Below are 22,774 nucleotides of genomic sequence, written 5' to 3' on the forward strand. Positions count from 1 at the left end.
TGGCACCATTCTGTGCACACATCTGGGCTGGAATGCTGAGCACTCAAGTGAAATCTCTGTAGGAAGGATTTGTGGTCTCATTCTTGCTTATTGGAGCTTCCTGTGCTCGTCCTAGACACACACCTGCCTAAAAGACACTGGTTCAGGAATAATCTGCTTGGGAATCAGGCCCAGCTCCATTTCCCAAGGTACCTGCTCACCAGTAATCTGGGACTCCTAAGACTTTTCCCCCACAGCACATCATTGCCAGAGAAGATGAGGACACACCCAAGTGGAGAGTGTTTGACATGTTTCTCCTCCAAGTTCTGCTGCAGGGAACTGTCTGAGGCTCAAAACAACATTTACAGTCTAAGGAAACTGAAACCTTCACCCAAGTTCCTGCACTGGGGTCTTTGAAGAGATCTGTGGAGAATGACAGAACAACCTTGGCATGAGAAAATGAGGTGTTCCATCAGCATTCATAAACAACAAAAATAAAATGAGTGTGAAATGAGGGATTCTGCCTGTGTGGAAGTCTGGCAGCCTGCAGCACATACAGGTGCTGGCTGGGCTGGGGACTGAGCTGTTGCCTTCACGACTGACACCTCTGCAGGCACCTTGAAAAGTGTCCTAGAATAAATCTCATTAAATTGACAGAAACATCATTATTTTTGAACTAGCCCTCTGTGAAGGAAGACTGAGATCAGCCATCAGTTAGGAAGCTGAGTTTCACCACCTGCCACACTCCCTTCAGCCCCGCTCCCACTCCTGCACACCGGGCTGGACACACACAGATGTCACCGGCAGCACATGGAGAATGTGCTCTTAATTAGCGGCTCAGCAGCAGCTAATGAGAGCTGACACCACCTATTAGGCACCTTCCTCAGAGCGCTCTGCAGCCTTTCCAGACCGTGTGAGGGCTGTTTCCTTTCACAGACGGGATTTGTTTGAGATGTTCCGACAAAATAGCCCGGCTATTCCTCAGAACGCAAGGGAAGGGCTGACAAGGCGCTGCTCATGCACTTTAACATTCCAGCGTTGTTTTAGGGGAGTCTCCGGGGGGCTGCCCGGGACAGGACGGAGCCTGCGCTCCCTCTGCCGGCACCAGAGCTCGGCAACAGCGGGGAAAGCTCCGGCACAGCTCCCGAGCCGTGCCCACCGCTCCAAACGGACAGCAGAGGTGTAATATATGATATAATTCGTGTTAGTTAGTCAATTAATGTAGAATAAATAATGTTTGTATGAATAAAAGAATAAAAACTTGGAAACCAAAAAAGAAAACCGCGGATGAAGGGACACAGATTGCTTCATGGCAACATTGTGACCGCCAACAAAAGCTGAAGAGCTCAGATTAATAAGTAAATAAACGCAGCCCCAACGGAGATGGGCTTGGATGGGCTCGGAAACTGTCCAGGGAACACCCAAGCGATGAGCGCCCGACAAGTACCGGTAATTAAGACAACCAGAGCCATCAGGAAAAATACATCTCAATATCAGCTTCTCCTAAACCAAAACCTGCCCTCATCAGAATTCATCGTCTCCCAGAATACGGTTTTGTCCAGCCCGAAGCAAAGAAAGAAAACTACATGAAGATGCGGAACAACGAAAGGAAACAAAGACCTCTGCTCCAGGCTAGGAAAAACTATAAAAACTGAGCTGACCGGGGCGGTTTTGTGAACACTGGGGATCCCGGCCTCGGCGCTGTCCTTTGCGATTGTGGCTGTCGTGACCGTATTCCGGTCGCGAAATAAATTATCGCTTCTTTTGATTATATTTAATTCGGCTGAATCTCTTTATTACCTATAACAGAGGCTTTTCCACGGGCAGAATAATTACCAGCACAGCATGACTGTGCTGGAGCAAGCGGGGTTAACTTTCCTCTGGACCTCCAGGATACAGCCACTAATTATTTATTGGCACAAACGCGGGAATAATTTACTCAAAACTATGTTGGATAAAGCAGCTGTTGGGAGACGGATCCCTGCTTATCCCAACCAAGACCTGAACAGAGAAGAGGGAGCAGAACACCGTCTCTGAACAGGAGAAAGCAGGATGGAAGCAGATCTAGCATTCCATGAGGCACCTGAACAGCTCTGGGTGCAAACCCAGCCCTCCACAGGGCACCTGGAGAAGGTATTTCATGTGTTGGTTATTTCCAGAGGCTGATCTTGGAGGGAGCTGAACCGAGAGGTGAGTCTTGAGAGCAGGAATGGAGCCCTGGAGTTCAGTCCTGCCTATCCCTTCCTCATGCCCTGAGGCTGAGAGCGCGTTAACAGCGGGGTTTTACACCCCAAAATTAAATCAGCACCACGTGCTGTACAGAGGAGCTCCCCAGCTCTGCGGGGCTGGAGCTCTGCCCTTCTGCTCTCGCAGCACGGAGCGGGAAGCTCAGAGCTCCTCTTCCTGAGGTCCCAGCCTGGGCCTGCCCGAGCTGGAGGAGCTGCTCAGTACCACAACAGCTGCCCCATAAGCGGACCAGTCTAATCACCGCAGAGACAGCGAAGGCAAAGCAGTTGCAAAAACTCCACACGGCCACTCCGCACGGTGGAGCCTCCTGTCCCCCCAGGCCCCGGTAGGCACCAGGCCCCGCCGTCGCCATGGGAACGGGCCGTTCCCGGTGCCCCGCGTCTCGGCCCCGCCGCTCCGCGCCCCCGGCACGATGGTTCCGCGGGGGGCGGTGACAGTGCGGGGCAGCCCGTCCCCTTTAAGAGCGGCGCCGCCATGATCTGCCTGGTGCTGGGGCTCTTCGCCGGCCTCTTCCACACTGGTACGGACCCTCGGCCCTGGCTCTGAGGACCAGGGACCCCCCACTCCCCTTGTGCCTGAGGGCCGGGAGAGACCCGCAGCTGAAGGCCCGGCCAGGGCCCCCGTGTCCCTGTGCCCTCTGCGCCCGACGGCCGCGGGCAGGAGCGCCCTGCCCTCCTCTCCGGGAACCTGGGAACCCCCCTGTGTCCCCACGGCTGAGGGCCTGCCAACCCCCTGTGCCCGCTGGGCTGGAGGCCCACAGGCCTCTCCTTCCCCCTTCAGAGCTCTGCCCTCTCCCTGCAGCCTTCAGCGGGGTCAATGAACGAACTTTCGTGGCCATCAAACCGGACGGGGTCCAGCGGCGCCTGGTCGGGGAGATCATCCGGCGCTTCGAGAGGAAGGGGCTGCAGCTGGTGGGGATGAAGCTGCTGCAGGTGAGCGGACGGGCCCACCCAGGCTGGGGGTCCCTGCAGCTCCCCAAGCCCCGGCTGGGCCGGTAATGCTGGGGGTCCTGCCTATCATCCCGCCTGCTGGTGTCATTTCAGCACCAAATCCTCACAGCTCAGAGGAGAGGTGGCCCTGGGAAGGGTGATTCCAGTTGTGGAGAGCATGTCTGTCCTTGGCTGTGCCCATACTCTAGGGTTGTCACTGTAAGCTGGCAGCTGGAAATCCTGTCTATGTCAGGCTCCTGCTGTTTCACTCCTGGAACTAAGCATCTGTGCAGGAGCTTGCATCTCTTAATTCCCTGCATCCCTGAGGCACAGCCCTTGCCCAGATCCCCCCGTGTGCTCTGTGCAGGCCTCGGAGGAGCTGCTGAAGGAACACTACATCTCCCTCCGGGACCGTCCCTTCTACAGCCGCCTGGTGAAGTACATGAGCTCCGGGCCCATCGTGGCCATGGTGAGTGCTGCACCAAGGGACAGGGACAAAGTGCAAGGTGTCAGCAGCAGTGGCTGTGAGGTGATATCTCCCCTCGGAGGGTCTCTGAAGCTGTACTGAACCGCAGGGATGTTTTCTGTTGTAAATTAAATCATGGGATGGTTTGGGTTGGAAGGGACCTTAAAGGCCTCTTTCCACCCCCTGCCATAGGCAGGGACACCTTCCACTATCCCAGGCTGCTCCAAGCCACATGCAGCCTGGCCTTGAGCGCTTCCAGGGATGGGGAAAAATCCACACACAATCTGGATAACTTTCTAAAATCAGCTTTGGAAGGATAATTTGGAGAGACCCTTTCCTGTCTCTCACCGGGTGGATCCCGTGGGGAATTCAGAGGGCAGATGTGACCTGCTGGAGCAGCTGTGGAAGCTGATCCTGGTTTTGCTCTCCTGCAGGTCTGGCAGGGCCTGGATGTGGTGAAGACAGTTCGCACCATGATCGGGGAGACCAATCCAGCTGAATCCAGGCCTGGTACCATCCGAGGAGACTTCTGTGTTGAAGTTGGCAAGTGAGAGCTTTGACTTCTTCCCTCAGTGTTTCAGGGCATCCTGTTCAGGTATTCCTGTGCCAGGCCTGCCCAAGCCACCCACATGAGTCTGCATTCCCAGAGCAGAAGTTCTTTTTGTGCTCAGACCAGAGTTGAGCTCTGCTTCCCAGGCTTGGCTTTAGTAGGAGGAAGAGCCTGGGTTGTGTCTTTCCTTCCTTCTGAGTCCTCTGTTGAAAGCAGGTAGGGTTTGCCTGTTTTCCTCTGGTAAATGGGACTGTCAGGCTGTGAAGAGGAAGGGAGGCTCCCATTCAGTCCTTTGTGGGAGCAGGTGAATATCCATGGATAGTGACCTTGGATGACCCCAGCCTGGCTTGTGGTAGACACAGCTCTTACTGAACCATCCTGGCTTAGATATCTATTTCCTGGTGTCTGATACCAAACCTGCTTTGATGGAAGGCACAGCTGGAATCACTGTCATAAAAAATGCAAATCCCAGAGCTACAGCCACTTGCAGCTCCTCCTGTAGCAAACAAATGGTGTTTCAGCATAGGAGGAGGGAGTGCTGGGAACTGCTGGAAGGATGAGGGGTGTGTGGTAGGAAGGGATATTGTGGGATAGGACTGGCTCCATTGATTTAATGAAATTGGTCAAGGGGGAATTTTCCAGGCTGCAGCATTTCTGAGCTTGGCTGGAGCTGCTGCCTTTGTCCCTGCCCACAGGAACGTGATCCACGGCAGTGACTCTGTGGAGAGTGCCCGGCAGGAGATCTCGCTCTGGTTCCGCCCCGAGGAGCTGCCGTGCTGGGAGGACACAGCTGCACACTGGATCTACGAGTGAGGAGCACTCCCAAGGGAAGTTCACCTTCCTGCTGGGACACAGGACATTTCCATCCATTTCATGGCAGCTGCTGGGGCTGGCTGCACATCCTCTGTGGGATTCCTCTTCTGCCTGTGGGATCCTGGGAGCTGGGCTGTGTGTGGAACTCTGTGGTTCAGCTCCTACCAAGGGGAGCTGTTTCTTTTTTTTTTCTCTCTCTGCTCTAGTAAGTAGTTGGTACTGTTTCTCTCTTTGCTGCAGCATCTTAAATCCCAAGTAGCTCGAGCTGATTCACTGAAGTAAAACTTGGGCTCTTGGCCCATTCCTGGGTGTTCTCATCGCTGCCTGGAACAGGAGAATGTATTTTCCTTGCTGCTGGGAGAAATGCTGGTCACAAGGTGATGGGCTTGGCAATTTACCTGCATTTCTAGAAGGCTTTTCACCAAAGGCTTTTAAAGAATTGGGCTGCTGTAGGGTAAGGGAGAAAACTCTCATTTTGGAGTTCATTCTAAGACAAGGAATGAAGGATGGGACAACTCTCTCTCCCTTGGTGTGCTGGTGCTGGCACAAGCTCACCCAGTTTCAGGTGTGATGAGTGAGTCCATGGAAGGAAGGTTCTCCAAATGCTGTTAAATGCACAATTCCTCAGGCTCTGCTTCCTGGGCTGTGCCTGCTGGGAGTCAGAAGCTCCTCCAGGTCTGCTCTGCTTCTCTGGGGCTGCACAGCCCTGACCCAGCCTGACACCAGTCTGTCCCTCCATGGTCACTGATGTGAAGCAGCAGCACTGAGGCAGCCACAGGAATAGAAGGGGGAGAGGGAGGCAGGGAAGGATTTTTGGATCTGGGGTTCAGGAAGGACTATTAGGGGAGTGTTTAGTTCTCTCTTGTGCACAGCACAGGCTGTGGAGTCCTGGCACTGAGCTCTGGCAGAGCCCAAGATCTTACTTGTCCTGAGAACTTGCAGTGGAGCTTTCCTGCTGGGAGGGTATCTGGAAACCAGTTTGCAATGGGCTGGACACCACCTGTGAGCTGTCCCTGGGCCACCCAGCCCCTCAGAGTTGTGCTGTGTCTGAGCTCCCTGTGCAGCCTCACCAGAGCACAAGGACAGGGCCAGTGACATGGAATCCTGCCATGGAACAGGGACACGGTTAAACCGAGGGAAGAAGATCCTCAGGGCATCCTGTGTGCAGGATGAGTCTGACCTGTGCCCTAAGAGCCTGTCCCTTTGTGTCCTCAGCTTTGTAGGTGCTGGGGAATGAGGGCAGAGTAAAGTCACTCCCACTTCCACTCTGTGCTGGCTCCACGGTGGTGGGGCTGAGCAGGGCAGGGCTGGGGCACCTCCCTCCTGTGAGTGGGGCTGTCCAGCTGCCTCAGCCAAGGCTGCTCCTGCCTTGGGGCCTTCTCCAGGCACCTGTGTCCAGCTCTAAATACTTGACAGATCCTGTTTGTTCCTGGACCTTGTCCACTTGGCTGAACTTGGAGTCTGGCTGTAGCAGGGCTGCAGGAGAAGATGCTGGTGAAGACTGAGGCGAAGTGAAGGCCACGTTTGTTGTTTAACAGATGCATTGAGAAGAGCTGTTGGCACCAAGAGCTGCTAGCTCTGACACAGAAAAACTCTGAACTTCTTCTCCTGCTGTTGCCTCTTCCTGAAGGATCCCTCTTCTCCCTGTCTACATGGATGAGATTTTAGATGCCCTCCTGGTCTCAAAGCCCACTGAACTCCTGTCAGGTAGCAGACCTGACTCACTGAGACACAATCCCAGGCCAGTCCTCTCCTCTCTGTGTGTGTAGTTTTGGTGTCTGCCATGACCTCGTCCCGCTCTGGGGCACGACGGAGCAGCAGCTGCAGGGAAGGGCCCCAGAGGCACTGCTGGGAGCAGGGGCAGGAGCTGAGCTGTGGGTGGTCTTCCTCCAGCCCCTGGGGACTTCTAATTGCTTTGCATGTTGGTTCCTGCTGCTTCTCCTCTGTCCAAGACTGTGTTAAACTGTAATAATAAAAGTAGAAGCTGTCTGTTGTTGTTGTTAGGGCCCTTGAAGGCAGGAGGCTGCAGGTGCTTGTCAAAAATTGGCTGGGCAGCAGCATGGAGGGGAGGTTTTGGCTGCAGCAGTTGTGTGTCAGAGCTGGAGGAGCTGAAGGCAGCAGAGATGCCCTTGTCTCTGCCCTGTGCAGGGCTCTTGTGCTTCCTACCAAACCAGTGGCTGGGGTGATGTTCAGTGAAGCCAGGCTGCTGCTGCAGCACCACACACTCGTGGCAGCAGAACCAGCAGGCTCTGTGCTCCTGCAGGACTCAGGAAATCCCAGAATAGCTGGGGTTGGAAAGGACCTCTGGAGATCATTCAGTTTCCTGTCAGGGCAGGGTCATGTGGAGCAGCTGTCACAGGAACGTGTGCAGGTGGGTTAGGAATGCCCTCCCTTGTCACCTGCTCCCATGCTTTGCCACCCTCAGTGTAAAGAAATTCTTCCGTATGTTGAGGGGGGACTTTTTGTGTTTTAGTTTCTGGCTGTTGTGACTCTTCCCGTTGCTGGGCACACTGTAGGAGCTCTGCACCATCCTCCTGGCTGGATGCCAACCCCATGTCAGACCCTGGTTTCTGCTCCTGGGGCTTTTCCCTGGATTTCAAGCAGTGCATTTGCTGATGAGTTAGGTCTGAGCTGGTGCTGTCAGCCAAACACAAACACAGAGTATTGGAACATGAAAGAGGGTTAAAAATGTTACGGGATGGGAAATGGCTTTTGAGCTGTTGTCTCCATAGTTTTGCTCCCAGCACTGTTAATGGGAACACAGAGCTCCAGCCCCAGTGCCAAGCAGGACAATCCCCTTCCTGAGCCCAGCTGTAGCCCAGGACAGAGTTGGCTCTTTTGGCTGCCACTGATGGCTCCTACTGAAGTTGCCATTAACCCCCAGGTCTGTTTGCTGGGCTGCTCTCCAGCCTCTCATCCCCCACACTGTCCCAGGTGCAGAGTCCAGCATTGCTGCTCCTGGATTTCACACAGGTTGTGGCTCCCCTTTGGGGCCTCCATAGCCCCTTCCAGTTCACTGTTGTTGGCAAACCTCTCTAATGTATCTTCAATTCCTGAATCTGGATCGTTTATAGAAACATTCAAGAGCACCTGCCCTCAAATAGAATCATAGTCACCCACTGGTAACTGTCTGATGTCACCCCATTTACTGTAACCCTTTGAGCTTCACCTGGCACTGGCTGCTCACCCATGTTAAGGGGTGCTCGTGGAGCTGTGTGAGGGACAGTTTATCCAAGAGAATGTTAGAGATGATATCAAAAGCTTTGCTGAAACCCCAAACCACCACATCTACTCTCTTCCCTTGGTCAACACAAAGATGACTGATACAGAGCTGGGAGGAGTGGCTGATACCTCAGAGGGTTGTGTGGCCCTTCAGAGGGACTTTGACAATGGAAAAGGGGCAGAGAGGAGCTGTCTGGAATCCAGCACAGGCCAGAGTCCTGCATCTGGGGAGGAACAACCCCAGGCACCAGCTCTGTGGAGAAGAGGGTGACACCACTGTACCTGACCAGCCCTGGGGCCAAGGTGGGGGTTCCTGCCCCTCTGCTCAGCCTGTGAGGCACATCTGGAATGTCCTGTCAGGACAGGAGGGACATGGAGCTCCTGGGGCAGGTCTGGTGGAGGCTGTGAGGATGCTGAAGGGACTGGAGCATCTTCTTGTGAGGAAAGGCTGAGGGAGCTGGGGCTGTCAGCCTGGAGAGGAGCCCCAGCTGAGAGGGTGTCCCTGTGTGCAGGGAGGGGCAGAGCAGAGCCCAGAAGTGGCACTGAGCCCAAGAAGTTCTAAATGAGCATGATGAAAAACTTTCTCATACACTGGAACAAGGCTGCCCAGACACGGAGTGATGTATCTGTTACTGGAGCTATTTCCCGACTGTCTGCACACAGCCCTGTGCTCTGGGCTGGCCCTGCAGGTGGGACCAGACGAGACACTGCGGTCCCTTTCAGCCTGAACCATTCTGTGCACCAGTCAGTGCCTGAGCTTCTCACAAATGGGAATTAAGCAGATTAAGCAGGACCTTCCTCCTGTGAACCCACACTAGCTGTGACTGCTGACTGCGTTGTCTCTCAAGGGTTTTTCAGCAACTCCTTAAATAACCTCCAGGATTTTAACAGACACTTAATTGGGACTGTTTAGATATATTAGATTACTCTGTTGCCCCTTATCGTTACACACATTCCCCATGTTGCATTTCATTCTATGGAAGAAACCTGAGCTTGTTTAAGGGACATGAGGGGCAGGACGAGCGCAGCTTCCTGGAGGCTCCACCAAACGCTGCTCGGTGAGTGAAGAGGGCGCGGACAGCCTCTCCGAGCGCTCCCGCCGCTCCCTCAGGCGCCGCCGCCATCTCGCCGCCCCTCCCTCCGCCGCGCGCGGGGCGCCGGGACGGGGCGGGGCCGGCGCCGGGGATTGGCCCGCCTTGGTCACGTGCTCAGGGGCAGCCGTTCGCGAGCCGTTCCCGCGAGGCGTGGCCGTTGGGGCGGTCGCTGATTGGCCGCGGTACGAGGCGTGGCCGTTATGGCGGTCGCTGATTGGCCGCGGCGCTCGCGGCCCGGCGCGAGGGCAGCACCGCCCACGTGACGCGGGCGCGGGGCCGGAGCGGGCCCGGAGCGGCGGCGGCGGCGGCTGAGTCCCGCCGGCGGTGAGTGAGGGCGGGCGGGCCGCGGCCCCGGCACCACGGCCTCGGGCCGCCCCTCAGCCCCGCGGGCCGATCAGCCCCCGAGTCCCGCTCAGCCCTGAGCCCCACCGGGGCCGCTGTCGCAGGGATAGTGGTGTCCGGGCCTCGGCGCAGCGGGCGATTAGGTGGCCGGAACGCAGCCCCGGCCCGGGAGGTGTTGTTCCATCCCGGGAGGTGCAGCCCCAGCCCAGTGTTTGTGCTCCGTGCTCCTGGGCCGCGTCAAAGCGAGCCTGGCGGGCTCGTTTTGTTTCCCCGGCAGCTGGATTTCCTTCAGCTCTTACCAATGAAGTGGTGTGGTGTGCAATGGACTGGAAGGATAGCGGGGAGCTTCCAGTGTTGGAGGGAAGACCGGTAAAGGATTGACTCCTTTCCTTTTTTCTTTTCTCTGATGATTGCAGCAAGTGCTCACAGCACGGCCCTTTGTCACTTCCCGAGAAAACTCCAAAAGCAAAGCACTTCTTTATCTGCCAACATCCTCAGTTATCCTCGGTGAAATCCACCAGTGCAGCCTGACAGACCCTTCCTAATGCAATGGGAACGATGCCGTGAGGCCTGGTAAGACTTGGCCATAGCCATGACAGAGCCCCACAGGGTTCCGTTCACCACTCTGCACGGGCCCCTGAGCAGCAGCTTCCTGAAGAGGTCTCGCAAGGACGATGGAGAGCAGCCCCCGGAGGCCGAGCCCGCGGCCGCGGCCGTGCGCATCACCCTCACCCTCTTCGAGCCCGACCACAAACGCTGCCCGGAGTTCTTCTACCCAGACCTCCTCAAGAGCTGTCGAGGGAAAGTAAAAGGGAGTTCTTCAGGTGACAAGGTGAGTGTCCCTGGGGGGCCTGTGGGAATCTGTGTTGTAGCTGGAGGTCTCAAAGGCTGTCTCAGCATCGCTGTTTTAAGGGCTGGGTCTGTGTTTGCTCTGAGGTGGGAGGAGGGTGGATGAACATCCTGCAGGCAGGAGAGCTGACCCCTGGCTGGGGTTCTTGTTGTCAGGCCACATTGTCACTCCAGCCCTGGCTGGAATTTGGTGTTGGGAGAGTGTTGTGCTGGTGGCAGGTGTGGGATGTGATGCTCATTTAGTTTGGAATGGCTGGATTTAAAGTTAGTTTTGGTACCTAGGCTGCTGTCAGTGATAAGGAGCTGTTTTCCAAAGAGCACCAAAGGAGACATGAATGAAAACTCCTGTGGCATCTAAACTTTGAGTTAGGAGTGTTTGTCTATGAAAAGAAACTTATTGGATTCAATTCCTTCTACTGTTTGCCTTCAGGACTGTTGGCAGTCAGTTATGTTTTATGCCACTTGATTTTTGATGATTTTCTTTTTTTTGAGGGTTGGGAAAAGCAGAGGCAGGTACAAAACTAGCTGAGAGAGCACCCAATCCACAGAGACACTCAGAATCCCAGCATAGTTTGTCTTGGAAAAGGCCTTAAAGCCCATCCCATCCCATCCCACCCCACCCCACCCCCTGCCATGGGCAGGGACACCTCCCACTGTCCCAGGCTGCTCCAAGCCCCATCCAGCCTGGCCTTGGGCACTGCCAGGGATCCAGGGGCAGCCACAGCTGCTCTGGGCACCCTGTGCCAGGGCCTGCCCACCCTCCCAGGGAACAATTCCTTCCCAATATCCCATCCAGCCCTGCCCTCTGGCTGTGGGAGCCATTCCCTGTGTCCTGTCCCTCCATCCCTTGTCTCCAGTCCTCCTCCAGCTCTCCTGGAGCCCCTTTAGGCCCTGGAAGGGGCTCTGAGTGTCCCTGGAGCCTTCTCTTCTCCAGGTGAGCACCTCCAGCTCTCCCAGCCTGGCTCCAGAGGGGCTCCAGCCCTTGGAGCATCTCCCTGGCTCCCCTGGACTCTCTCCAGCAGCTCCAGCTCCTTGCTGTGCTGGGCCCCAGGGCTGGGGCAGCTCTGCAGGTGGGGTCTGACCTGGTGGGGCAGAATCCCCCCTCCTGCTGCCCACACTGGGGCTCAGCCCAGCACAGGGAGGGTTCTGGGTGCTCATGGCTGGGGCATGTCCATCTGTCACCCCCCAACACCCCAAATCCCTCCCCCAGGGCTGCTCTAAATCCCTTCATCTCCCAGCCTGGGTTGATCCTGTTGGTTCCAGGTGCAGTATCAGCAGTTGGCTTTGTTGACCCTCATGAGGTTCCCATGGTCTTAGCTCTCCAGCCTGTCCCTCTGGGTGGCCTCCCATCCCTCAGGTGTGTCAACCACAGCACACAGCTGGGTGGCTCCTCCAGACATGCTGATGGTGCCCTGATCCCGTTGTCCATGTCACTGATGAAGATGTTGATCAGCACTGTCCTAAAGCTTAATTTATCTGAGCTTCTGCCCAGCTGCTCCAGTCAGGATGGGTTTAATTTGTGGTGTTTTGGTGGCAGTGTGACAGGATTGACTGACATGGTTTTAACCCTTTTTGTTTTTACAGAAGAAAGACCCAGCTGATCCCTTCAATGATGAGGAAAAGGAAAGGCATAAAGTGGAGGCTCTTGCTAGGAAGTTTGAAGAAAAATATGTAAGTGTTTCTTCTTTAAATTGTGTTATTCTTTGGACTGGGCAGTGCTGTTCAGCTCTCAGGCAGTGCTTTTAATGCTCACTGGCTCTCCAGTTCCTGTTCTCCCCCAATCCTTTATCCTGGCTGCCACGTGCTGGTTTTTATGTTCTTTTTCTGTCTCAGGGCTGCAAAAATAGTTCAGGTTCATTTTTAAATCAGATGAGTCTGATTGAAATGAGTGACATGAACTAAAGTGAGCAGCAGATCACTTACTGTAATTGATAAAATTGAATTTCCTTAAGCAAAAATTAATTTCTAGGCCTTGTTGCTGTGGCAGGATGGAATGTGCCAAGTCCCTGAGCGTGGGGCTGTGATGAGTCCACTGCCCTCAGGACACTGCTGCATGGATCTGTCTTACCTGTTTCTTTCTGTTCTTCCTTTTGTATTATTGCTGTGGTTTTTATACTCTTTGGCACTTGGGGGTAGCAAGTTGTGTGTTGTTTTGTGATACAGATTTGCCCTATGGTCACCATGACACACTCTGTGAGTGTTTGATGTCTGTAGTACTGAGTCTGTACCCACTGGAGCACTTAGGGAAGAGCAAGCCCTATGGAAGAGAGCCCTGGCAGGAATGTTGGAGGGATGCAGACCCAGTTCAGTGTGGAGTCTGGCTGGCAGTTTTTCATTTGGCTGCACTGTTTTGTTTCTGTATGGATTTATCACACCCTGGGAGTACAGGGTGATGGGAGCCAGCCCTGGTTTGGTTCTGTGGCTTTTCTGTCCTGGAGGCAGTGTTGCTGTCCTGTGTCAGGGTATCTCTGTGGTACTGGGAAAGAAAAGTGATCACAGTGTCCATGTTTCCTTGTTCAGGGTGGCAAGAGGCGCAGGAAGGACCGGATTCAGGATTTGATTGATATGGGGTATGGCTATGATGAGTCCGACTCCTTCATCGACAACTCGGAAGCTGTGAGTGCTGGGGGTGTGAGAGTGGCTGAAGGTGGCCTGGGAGGCTGAACCTGGACTGGGAGTGAGCCAGGAGGGTGCCAGGGCCAGGGAATGAGAGCTGCTGGGGCAGCTGCATGGCAGGAGATGCTGGTAGGCATTCCAGTGTGCTCCTGGGGTAACACACTCCTCAGTCTCGTGCCCAGGGACAGGACGTGAGGAAATGGCTGGAGCCGAGTCAGGGAGCTTTAGGTGGGATATCAGGAAAAGGTTCTTCCCCCAGGGCATGGTCAGGCACTGGAACAGCTTTCTCAGGGAAGCAGCCACAACACCAAGCCTGTGTGGGCTCAGGAAGCATTTGGACAATGCTCTCAGAGATGCACAGGTTGGGATCTGTGCAGGGCCAGGAGTTGGACTCAATCCTGATGGGTCCCTTCCAACTCAGTATATTTTGTGATTCCATGAATCCCACTGCATTTTCCAAGCAGCTGAGCTATGGAATGAAGTAACCAAGCTCCCAGTGCCAATGAACTGTTGTCTGTTATTTCCAGTACGATGAGCTGGTTCCTGCCTCTCTCACTACCAAGTATGGAGGGTTTTACATCAACTCAGGAACGCTGCAGTTCCGGCAGGCCTCTGAGTCTGAGGATGACTATGTCAAAGAGAAGAAGAAGAAGTGTCCCAAGGTCAGCAAGGAAATTATTTCTCAATTATTTCTTCTGTTACAGCTCAGAGCTTGCTGCATGAAAGTGTGTTAACATCCAGAGTGGGAGAGATTGGTGACTTGGTGTGGACAGAATAGGATAAGCACTTGAAATCCCATTGTATTCTAAAGTTTCTTAGTAAAATGAAGTGTGCTGGCATGGATAAGACTCTGGTGTGGTTACCAGGTTCCCAGAGCAGAGGTGACAGCAGCTCCCTGTCACCCTGGAAGTCACAGCATTATGGGGATACTGTCAAATGCTGAAGGCAGCACGTGCCAGAACCGTGGTGAAGGATGTAGGGGGGTTGGGTTAATGAGTCCTGTGTTTTCACATTCCTGGGAGAGGTCCCAGAGTGGCTCTGGGAGTGCTGGTAATGTTGTGGGAAACTCTTTCATTGTGTCTCGTTTTTAACCCTCTGCAGAAGCGGAAGTTGAAAGATGGGGGTGAAAAAATAAAGAAGAAGAAGAAGGATGATTCTTATGACAAGGAAAAGAAATCAAAGAAGTCCAAGTTTCCAAAAGCTGGGTAAGAAGGGGAGGAGGGAGTTTTTGCTGCTCAGCACATTGTTTCAGGGTTGCAGGTGACTGCAGTAGGAGTCTGTTGCAGTGTGGGGTGGCTCAAATGCAACATTGCAAACACCAGCAGGAAAACCCCTGTTGCTTCCAAAGTGGGAAAGAAAAGCAGGGGATGATGAGGGAAGGAGCAGTGTGTGAGCAAAGAGGGGCACAGCTGGCTGCAGGAGTGGTGTTTTTATAGGCACTGACAGTGGGAACAGGTATGAAGAGTAGAGAGAAAGATAACAGCAGTTGGGATGAAAGGCAGGTGGGAAGGGGTTGGGCTCAGGGCTGTACAAATCAGGCTGCAGGGAGGGAGAGGTTACCAGGCAGGCTGTGTTACTGCTCTCTCTGGGCAGTCCTTTGTACTCCTGCCCAAAGTATTTCTTGGATGAGTGCTCAGCTCTTTTATAGCTTTTGGGCTGTAAAATGGACTGGTTTTTCTTTTTGTTCTGAGTCATCTTGTGCTGTAGCTCTGTCTTTGCTTTGGCCTTTCAGTATCTATATCTGTTGCTTTTCACTCATTTCCCAAGTTTTTTCCTCCTTCCTTTTAACTATCCTTTGTAATTTATCTTTTCCTGCATGGATCTGCTTTTGAGCAACAGCAACCCATGTGTATGGCATGGTATCATCAGTGTGAGATTCTTTCAAAGTGAGCAAAGAAAGGAATTTGCTCTCCTGGTATTAACATAGCAGAAAGCTTCACACTAACTCTGTCCTGCCTCAGTTCCTCTGTACTAATTGTGCATTTTCCAACCACTCTTGCTGGAATAACAATAATATCATGTAGCTAAGTGAAAGCAGAGCTTTGTGGAGGTGGTTTAGGCCCCAGCACCTCTCTGCAGTGAGTCAAGACAGCCTTCTCTGAACAGAGATGAGCAGCCAGAACCTTAAGACTTAGAAGCTGTAGAATACTTTTTCTGGTGTAATTGGTTAAGGGGCTAAGACTTTCTAGGGAATTGTGCCTGAAGTGAACTGGGGAGGGAAGGGACCCTCTGTGCTCCTTGATCTTGTATTCAGTTCCCTTTCCCCCTCTATGCTTTGTTTGCAGCTTCACAGCATTAAATGCAAGTAAAGAGAAGAAGAAGAAGAAATACTCTGGAGCTCTCAGCGTCAAGGAGATGCTGAAGAAGTTTCAGAAGGAGAAGGATGCTCAGAAGAAAAAGGATGAAGAGCAGAAAGTGGTGGCTCCTTCCCCAGCAGACCCTGCAGCCCCAAGGGAGGCAGAGGCCATGGCTGACCCTCTGCTGTCTCTCTTTGGCCACGCCAGTGACAGTGACCTGCTGCAGGCAGCCACAGCCATGGACTCGCTGAGTGAGCTGGACCTGGAGCGGCTGCTGAGCGAGTCCCCGGAGGGCAGTCCCTGCCCCGAGGGGGAGGATGGCAGTGACCCTGGCACGGGCCTGGAGCAGGAGTTCAGGCAGCCACCATCCCTCCCCGAGGGGCTGCCAGCCCCCCTGGAGAAACGCATCAAGGAGCTGGCTCAGGTACAGCACTCCTGGGCAGTGGGCTCTGGGTGCTGCAGGGGTTCAGCTCTGCTGGGTGTGGGTGGCAGCACCCAGGGACAGAGCACATTCCAGTTTCTCACATTCACTGGGATCACAGCTTGTGTCACCTGCTTTCCTCTAAGTCATTTCCTTGAAGGCACAAATGTCAAGAATGTCCAAGTGCTGGACCTTGTTGGCTACTGGATGTAACACTGGAGATCACACCTGATCAGGATTCCTTCTTTACCCCTCTTGGCAAAGTATGCACCTGATGCAGGAAGTAATTTCCACAGTCAGTTTGATATGAATGAACTAAAATGTTCTGGCTGGAGGGCTGGTTTGGACTGGGATAGAGGCAGTTTTCCCCACAGTGGCTGTTTTGGGGCTGTTTTGAATTGTGCTGTAAAGAGAGCTGATAACCCAGGGGTGTGTTTGTTATTGCTGAGCAGGGGGTGCTCACCCAGTGCCAAGGCCTTTGCTACTACTCACCCCACAGTGCCAGGAAGGGACCTGGGGGGGTATGAGGAGCTGGGAGGGGACACAGCCAGGACAGCTGATCCCAACAGGAATATCCCAGACCATGCTCAGCATATAAAGCTGGGGGAAGAAGAAGGAAGAAGGGGATGTTTGGAGTGATGACATTTTTGATGACATTTGTTTTCCCAAGGAACATGTTACATATGATGGAGCCCTGCTGTCCTGGGGATGGCTGAGCACCTGTCTGTCCATGGGAAGTGGAGAATGAATTCCTTGTTTTGCTTTGCTTTGCTTGGATGGCTTTTGCTTTCCCTGTTACACTGCCTTATCTCAGCCCATGAGTTTTCTCACTTTTACCCTTGTGATTTCCTGCCCTATCCCACCTGGATGAGGGAGCAAGCAACTGAGTGGGGCTGAGTTGCAGGCTGGGGTTAAACCATGACAGGGACAAATTCCACCATAATATTTTTAATGTGCTGTGCTGATCAGGACAGTGAGAAAATAAGAGGGTGCAGCTGGAAAGCATTTCCACTGTTCTGCACTGGGAGAAGGCCTGGAAAGCCCTGTAGGTGGGGCTTGAGGATTTGCTAGAACCATTTCCATGTCACAGGCAGATCCTTTGCAGAAGCTTGGGTACCACTGGTACTGCAGCAGTTTGGCAATTTGAATCCTTTTGCCACTTTTAGCATCTCGTTGTTGGGATATTGTTTAGGGAGTGGAATATATTAATGTCTAGAAGGATGATCCTGTGTGATCCAGCTCCTCCTGCAGCTGGACTACTGGGGGACTCACCCATCTTCTCCAAAATGTGGTGTGCTTTGAGAAGCTCCAGTCTGTTTTGGAGAAGGAGAGCATTGGGTGCTGGTCAGGGATCCCTTCTTGGCATGTCAAAGTGTGCTTTCAGCCCTGTGTCAGCAAGTGCAGGGAGGTTTTGTTCCTGCTGCTGGTGTGGTTTTAAACATTGATTTTAAGTCATAAACATGTCCTTGGAGCTGTGTGGTGGCTCTGCCTCCTGGGGCACTTCAGTTTAGAGCACCTCTTAAGTAGGAGATGCTGAGTAACTCCTGTTATTAGAGATAAGCTGCTCTTAGAGAACTGTTCTGCTGAGTTGTGCAGGGGGGTGAGCAGATGGGAGGGAAGGAGGAACTGAAGCAAATATTGCCACAGCTGATAAAGATAATGGGCTCTTGGTGGATGTTTCTGTTTCAGAAAGAACCAAAATAGCTGTTTCTGACTCTCTCTGAGTTAAAGGAGACTATCTTGGAACTTCTATGATATCAGGTTAATTGTTATGGTGCTGTGAAACAGTTTAATAGCAGAGTCCCCACTGATTTTCCTGCTTAGATTTTCTTGCTCCTGTGAAAAACAAGGTTCTCTTGTTGCTGGCTTGTGGATGTTAAGAAAAGAAACAAACTGAAACCTGTGGCTCAGTTAGGACTTTGGGACATGAACTCAGGTGGGAATGAAGAGGTGCTGAGAGCCAAGTCTCTTCATCCCAGAGGTGGGAGCATCTCCTGATTTAAATGGAGCCTCCAGGCATTTCCTCTTCTACTTGAACTGCTTTGACTTTAACCCTCTCCTTCCTAAATACTTTTCCTGTTGAGGATTCTCCTTAGCATTGAGCCTTCTCCTTTGATACCACCTGCTGCTGGCAGGGAGGAATGTTCACCCTCTGGCTATAAATTAATTGCTTGCCTGCCTCAACTTTGGAGAGGTAAATAATGGGATTTCAAAATCCTCTCCTGGTCTCCTTTCCAGAGCAAGGAATCACTTACTCATTGTGGTGTCTTATGCCAATTCCCAGTTTTGTTTATATCCCCACTCAGAAAAAACTGAAAACTCTTGGCAATTTGCTACTATCTCATTGATCTCTTGGAATTGTTTTCCTGCTGGACATATTTTTCATGGGTGTGATGTTTTTGGGCAGCGTTTTGTGAGCTGCAGTCATAGCTCAGGAAGCTTCCTGAACAGGACTTTTTTTTGCTTCCATGGTGTTGACTGGTAATAAAATCCCCTGTGGCTGTGACTCTTCTCTGTTGGATTCTTGGCTTAGTTTCCAGTTGGTCTGGAAAACCTGGTGATAAGTCTCAGCCTTCCTCAGATGTGATTAGGATGAGTTTTCCTGGTCCAGGGACAAGCTCTGTGCTCATATTCCTTATTCTACTGAGAAGTTAAAACCATATCCTGAAGCTGTTGTTATCTGCATGGCAAGTTTGCCAAAGAAGCCACCAAGCCACCTCCTTTGTCCCATGAAACAGAGGAATCTTCACTCCAGAGTGGTAACTCCAGTGCATCTGGAGAGGAGAATGCAGACTGGGAAGGTCACCAGGTGTGCAGGGCCTGGTGTTACCAGCTCAGGGAGGTTGCACTTGAACTGGGGAGGTGTGAGAGGACAGGACACCACCTCACTTCTGCTGTGACAGAGTTGATGTAATAAAACTGTGCCTTGTTTTGCAGTAGTTCTGTGGTGGTTTCAAAGACTCTTGGTTGCTTGTGCCAGCTGTGAACTGCTGGTGATTTGTGTTTTTTCCTGACTTCCAGGCTGCCAGAGCTGCTGAGGGAGAAGGCAGACAGAGATTCTTCACTCAGGACATCAACAACATCATACTGGAGTAAGTGCTGCCAGCAGAGAGGTGTGGGAAAGGAGAGCATTAGGCAGAGCATTTTTGATAAATTCAGGAGCAGGTTCAGCAGGAATTGCAGGGTTGTCCTTGTATAGGTCTTTCAGAATAACATGGAGGTCTCTTAGAAATGGTTTTCAGTTGAAATATGATGAGGTAGGAGAATGCTGGAGGGGATATATCCAGGCCTCCTGTTCCAAGATGCTGTCTGATATTTATGTGCCTAAATTTGGTCACTTGATCTGTGAGTTTAGCTTGATACCAGTAAATCTGTCCCTGTGAGAGATGTCAGGCATGTTTTTGCTACTTAACCTACATGTTATGTAGAATTGTTTATAACTGGGATAAGGCTGCTGTGTTCAACTGGTTCTCTGGGAAAACTGGAGGAATTCCATTCCTGCTCTGTGTTTTGAGGCCCCAAATTACAGAGTGCCAGTGTTGCTCAGGCAGCTGCAGATAATGGCTTCATTCTTCTTCCAGAGCCTGGAGAGGGCAGATGAATGCACAGGGCTTTGTGATCAGTGCAATAACACTGACACCCAGGCTTTAATTTCATTAAGGTTTATCCAGGCACTTGCAGGGAAGTGCCAAGGGGAGGTTTGGGACTCTGTTTCCCTCTCATTTCCAGGGCTGATTACCACCTTCCAGCATTCCAGTGCTGGCTGTACAAACAGTCCTTGTCTGATGTCAGACTCATCACTTCAGCCTCGTTCAGAGGAGGTTTAGACTGATTTGTAGAATTTTGCTGTACAATTTGTATCAGAGCAACCCTAGATGTGAATATAGATGGGGAGAAGAATGTGGGATGTTGGTGGGTGAGAGGCTGGACATGCTCCCCCTCTGTGCTGGACTGAGCCCCCATCATGGGCAGAAGGGAAGGAGGGGATTCTGCCCATCAGGTGAGACCCCACCTGCAGAGCTGCCCCAGCCCTGGGGCCCAGCACAGCAAGGAGCTGGAGCTGCTGGAGAGAGTCCAGGGGAGCCAGGGAGATGCTCCAAGGGCTGGAGCCCCTCTGGAGCCAGGCTGGGAGAGCTGGGGGTGCTCACCTGGAGAAGAGAAGGCTCCAGGGACACTCAGAGCCCCTTCCAGGGCCTAAAGGGGCTCCAGGAGAGCTGCAGAGGGACTGGGGACAAGGGATGGAGGGACAGGACACAGGGAATGGCTTCCACTGCCAGAGGGCAGGGCTGGATGGGATATTGGGAAGGAATTGTTCCCTGGGAGGGTGGGCAGGCCCTGGCACAGGGTGCCCAGAGCAGCTGTGGCTGCCCCTGGATCCCTGGCAGTGTCCAAGGCCAGGCTGGACAGAGCTTGGAACAGCCTGGGACAGTGGAAGTGTCCCTACCCATGGCAGAGGATGGAACAAAATGGGCTTTAAGGTCCCTTCCAATTCAAAGCATTCTGTGACTGATGATGGTGATGATTAATCACTTGGCTTTTTTTGCATTTTCTGACACCAAAGGTGGCCCAGTCCCCTAATTTCTGTTTAAGCATATAGATGGGTTTGGCACACACTGATCTCTCTCATCTACTCATTTAGAAGTTGAAACCCAAGGGATAAAGTTTGATTTTGTATTGTCCTGAATTCCACTGCCACAACCTCTGACATAACCAGTGTGCACTTCTCATTCCATTGCCTGATCCTCCTGCGTGCAGCTGCCAGATGAGACTGCTGACTTGCACTTGTTCCTTCTCCAGCTACTCCCAGAGCAGATTCAAAGCACAGCTTGGGATAAAATCTGTTGATTGTAGAATGCAAAGGCAGCTTGCCTTGTCCTTTGTGGCTGTGTCCCTGCCTGCAGCTGCCCTCAGCCCTGCTGCTGAGGGTCTGTAACGCTGTGCTTTCCCCGCAGCATCGAGCTGCAGACGCGGGAGCTGAGCAGCCAGGTGCGCTCGGGGGTCTACGCTCACCTGGCCGCCTTCTTCCCCTGCAGCAAGGACACCCTGCTGAAGAGAGCCCGCAGGCTCTACCTCTACGAGCAGGTGAGGCAAGTGGCCAGCACAGGCCTGTGTGTGGCTGCTGTCCCAAACAGGCTGTGCCCTGGCCTGGGGGTGGGGGTGGAACTGGCTGGATTTCAGTGTCCCAGCCATGTGGAGCTGCAGGCTGTTCTGTGCTCGCTGCAGGGTGGCCGACTGAAGGAGCCTCTGCAGAAGCTGAAGGAAGCCATTGGAAGGGCCATGCCAGAGCAGGTGGCCAAGTACCAGGAGGAATGCCAAGCACATACTCAGGCCAAGTTTGCCAAGTAAGCTCCTGGATTCCTCATTCCCCATCTGTAGCTTTTCCCAGCAGGCCTGGAGGCTGCTCTCAAGGTTTGCCACCTCTTTGTGTTCTGTAGGCTAAATTTGCTGATGGGCATTGATTGGCCTAATTAAGCTGTGTGTGTTCTTTTTGCTGCTGGTGATACCAGCTGCAGCAGCACTGATAGGACCAGAGCTTGGCTGAAGGGTTTTGCATGTACAGGCATGTCCTTAGGAACATGGCAGCCTGGGAACATCAGGTTGGATTAGTCCCATCATCTCTATTACAAAATATTGGGAGGTTTCTTAGCCTTGAGCCCATAGCTCAGCTTGCATCCTAAGCCAGAGATTGCTGATATTGAGACCTCTGTCCAGTGCCATTCAGAGATACTTAATCCTCCCCTTGAACCTGCAGGACAATCACTACCACATTGTCTGTCTCCATTTTAGGATGCTGGAAGAGGAAAAGGACAAAGAACAGCGAGTTTGTTCTGATGATGATGAGGATGAAGAAAAGGGAGGGAAGCGCGTCGCGGGCCCACGGAAGAAATTCCAGTGGAATGATGAAATCAGGTTTGAATAACTCAGATATTAAGCAAACTCATGACCTATCTTACTCTTTGCAGTTGGCAGTGGAGCATTTTGGTGTCTGTGTCTTGTTTACAGAGCAGTGCTGATCTCCTGTAGGAACAGTCAGCTTGGAGGTTCATGGCACATGGTGCTGCCACTACTGCATTTGTTACATCTCACCCTGAAACTGATTTCAGACCCAGGCTGGCCCTGAGAGAGGTGCTGAGAAGCCTCTGTGCAGAGTCCAAAAGAGAGAGTCAGATCTTTGGGAGCAGAAGAGATTCAGCTGAATTGCTGACACATCCTACAGCCCAGACTCTTGACATGCCCAGGCTCTGGTTGTTGAAGCTGTTGGGTGTTGCTGCCCGTGGCACTCGGGGAGCTGACAGAGAAGGGAGTGCTGAGAGCAGGGGAGAGTGACAAAGGGTAAAAAGAAAGTCAGTCCTGATATCTTTTTCTTCTTATTCTGGAGCAAGTAGATTTGTGCTGCTGATCCATGTAGGATATAGCCAGCTTTACTTCCTGCCTTCTCCTTGTTGAGAGGTTCAGTTCTGTGGTTGTTACTGGTGCCTGTGGCTCTGGCACTGGTTTGCTACCTCAGCTGTTTCAGGAGATTACACTGGGAAGGGCTAACAAGACTTTTCTCCCTGGTGCATCCATGTGTGTGCACACAGAGCAAGGAATGTGCCTTTCCCTTCTTTCCTGAGGAGGCAGTGCAGGGTTATGTTAGCAAGAGCCAGATGTGTCTTGGTGTATTTATCCAGCCTGGATAAAGAGAATGATCTCCAAGTGGGAAAGGTCAATCTGCATAACTGTATCTAAAATCTTCCTGTTCCTCAGGGAGCTGCTTTGCCACTTGGTGAAGATTAAGTTGGATGGTTATGACCTTGACAAGAATAAGGCTCAGTCTCTAGAGGATTATGTGAAGACCTTCCTAGAAGGAGAGGTGAAGCACCTTTGGCCAAAAGGCTGGATGCAGGCCAGGTGAGCAAGACTCAAGGGATTCCTTGTCCCAAGGACCTGGGAAGGTCATTAGTCCTCC

At 52.6% G+C, this 22,774-nt stretch overlaps 2 protein-coding genes across 8 annotated transcripts in view; both read left to right on the forward strand.

The window, feature by feature from the left end:
- Positions 1–1,166: 1,166 nt before the first annotated feature.
- LOC130259118 (nucleoside diphosphate kinase 3-like) lies at positions 1,167–6,973 on the forward strand. The gene is made up of 5 exons (XM_056503100.1): positions 1,167–2,746; positions 3,028–3,158; positions 3,523–3,624; positions 4,056–4,168; positions 4,867–6,973. Exons 1-5 carry the CDS (start codon positions 2,701–2,703, stop codon positions 4,982–4,984), a joined length of 510 nt encoding a protein of 169 aa, XP_056359075.1. The 5' UTR covers positions 1,167–2,700; the 3' UTR covers positions 4,985–6,973.
- A 2,568-nt stretch (positions 6,974–9,541) lies between these two features.
- Positions 9,542–22,774, forward strand: part of UBN1 (ubinuclein 1) — a 32,611-nt gene continuing 19,378 nt past the window's right edge. For 3 of the 7 annotated variants that reach the window (XM_056503754.1, XM_056503756.1, XM_056503755.1), the window contains exons 1-12: positions 9,544–9,624; positions 10,059–10,474; positions 12,076–12,162; positions 13,012–13,107; positions 13,635–13,769; positions 14,209–14,312; positions 15,393–15,828; positions 18,847–18,917; positions 20,778–20,907; positions 21,049–21,167; positions 21,613–21,735; positions 22,573–22,716. In XM_056503754.1, the coding sequence (XP_056359729.1) occupies positions 10,235–10,474; positions 12,076–12,162; positions 13,012–13,107; positions 13,635–13,769; positions 14,209–14,312; positions 15,393–15,828; positions 18,847–18,917; positions 20,778–20,907; positions 21,049–21,167; positions 21,613–21,735; positions 22,573–22,716 (1,685 nt within the window). In that variant the 5' untranslated portion in view covers positions 9,544–9,624; positions 10,059–10,234. Of the gene's footprint in view, positions 9,625–10,058; positions 10,475–12,075; positions 12,163–13,011; positions 13,108–13,634; positions 13,770–14,208; positions 14,313–15,392; positions 15,829–18,846; positions 18,918–20,777; positions 20,908–21,048; positions 21,168–21,612; positions 21,736–22,572; positions 22,717–22,774 lie in introns of all 7 variants that reach the window. The other 4 variants (XM_056503757.1, XM_056503760.1, XM_056503753.1 and 1 more) reach the window with 3 other exon arrangements.

This window comes from Oenanthe melanoleuca, chromosome 14 (genome assembly GCF_029582105.1).
Source record: "Oenanthe melanoleuca isolate GR-GAL-2019-014 chromosome 14, OMel1.0, whole genome shotgun sequence".
Lineage (NCBI taxonomy): Eukaryota > Metazoa > Chordata > Aves > Passeriformes > Muscicapidae > Oenanthe > Oenanthe melanoleuca.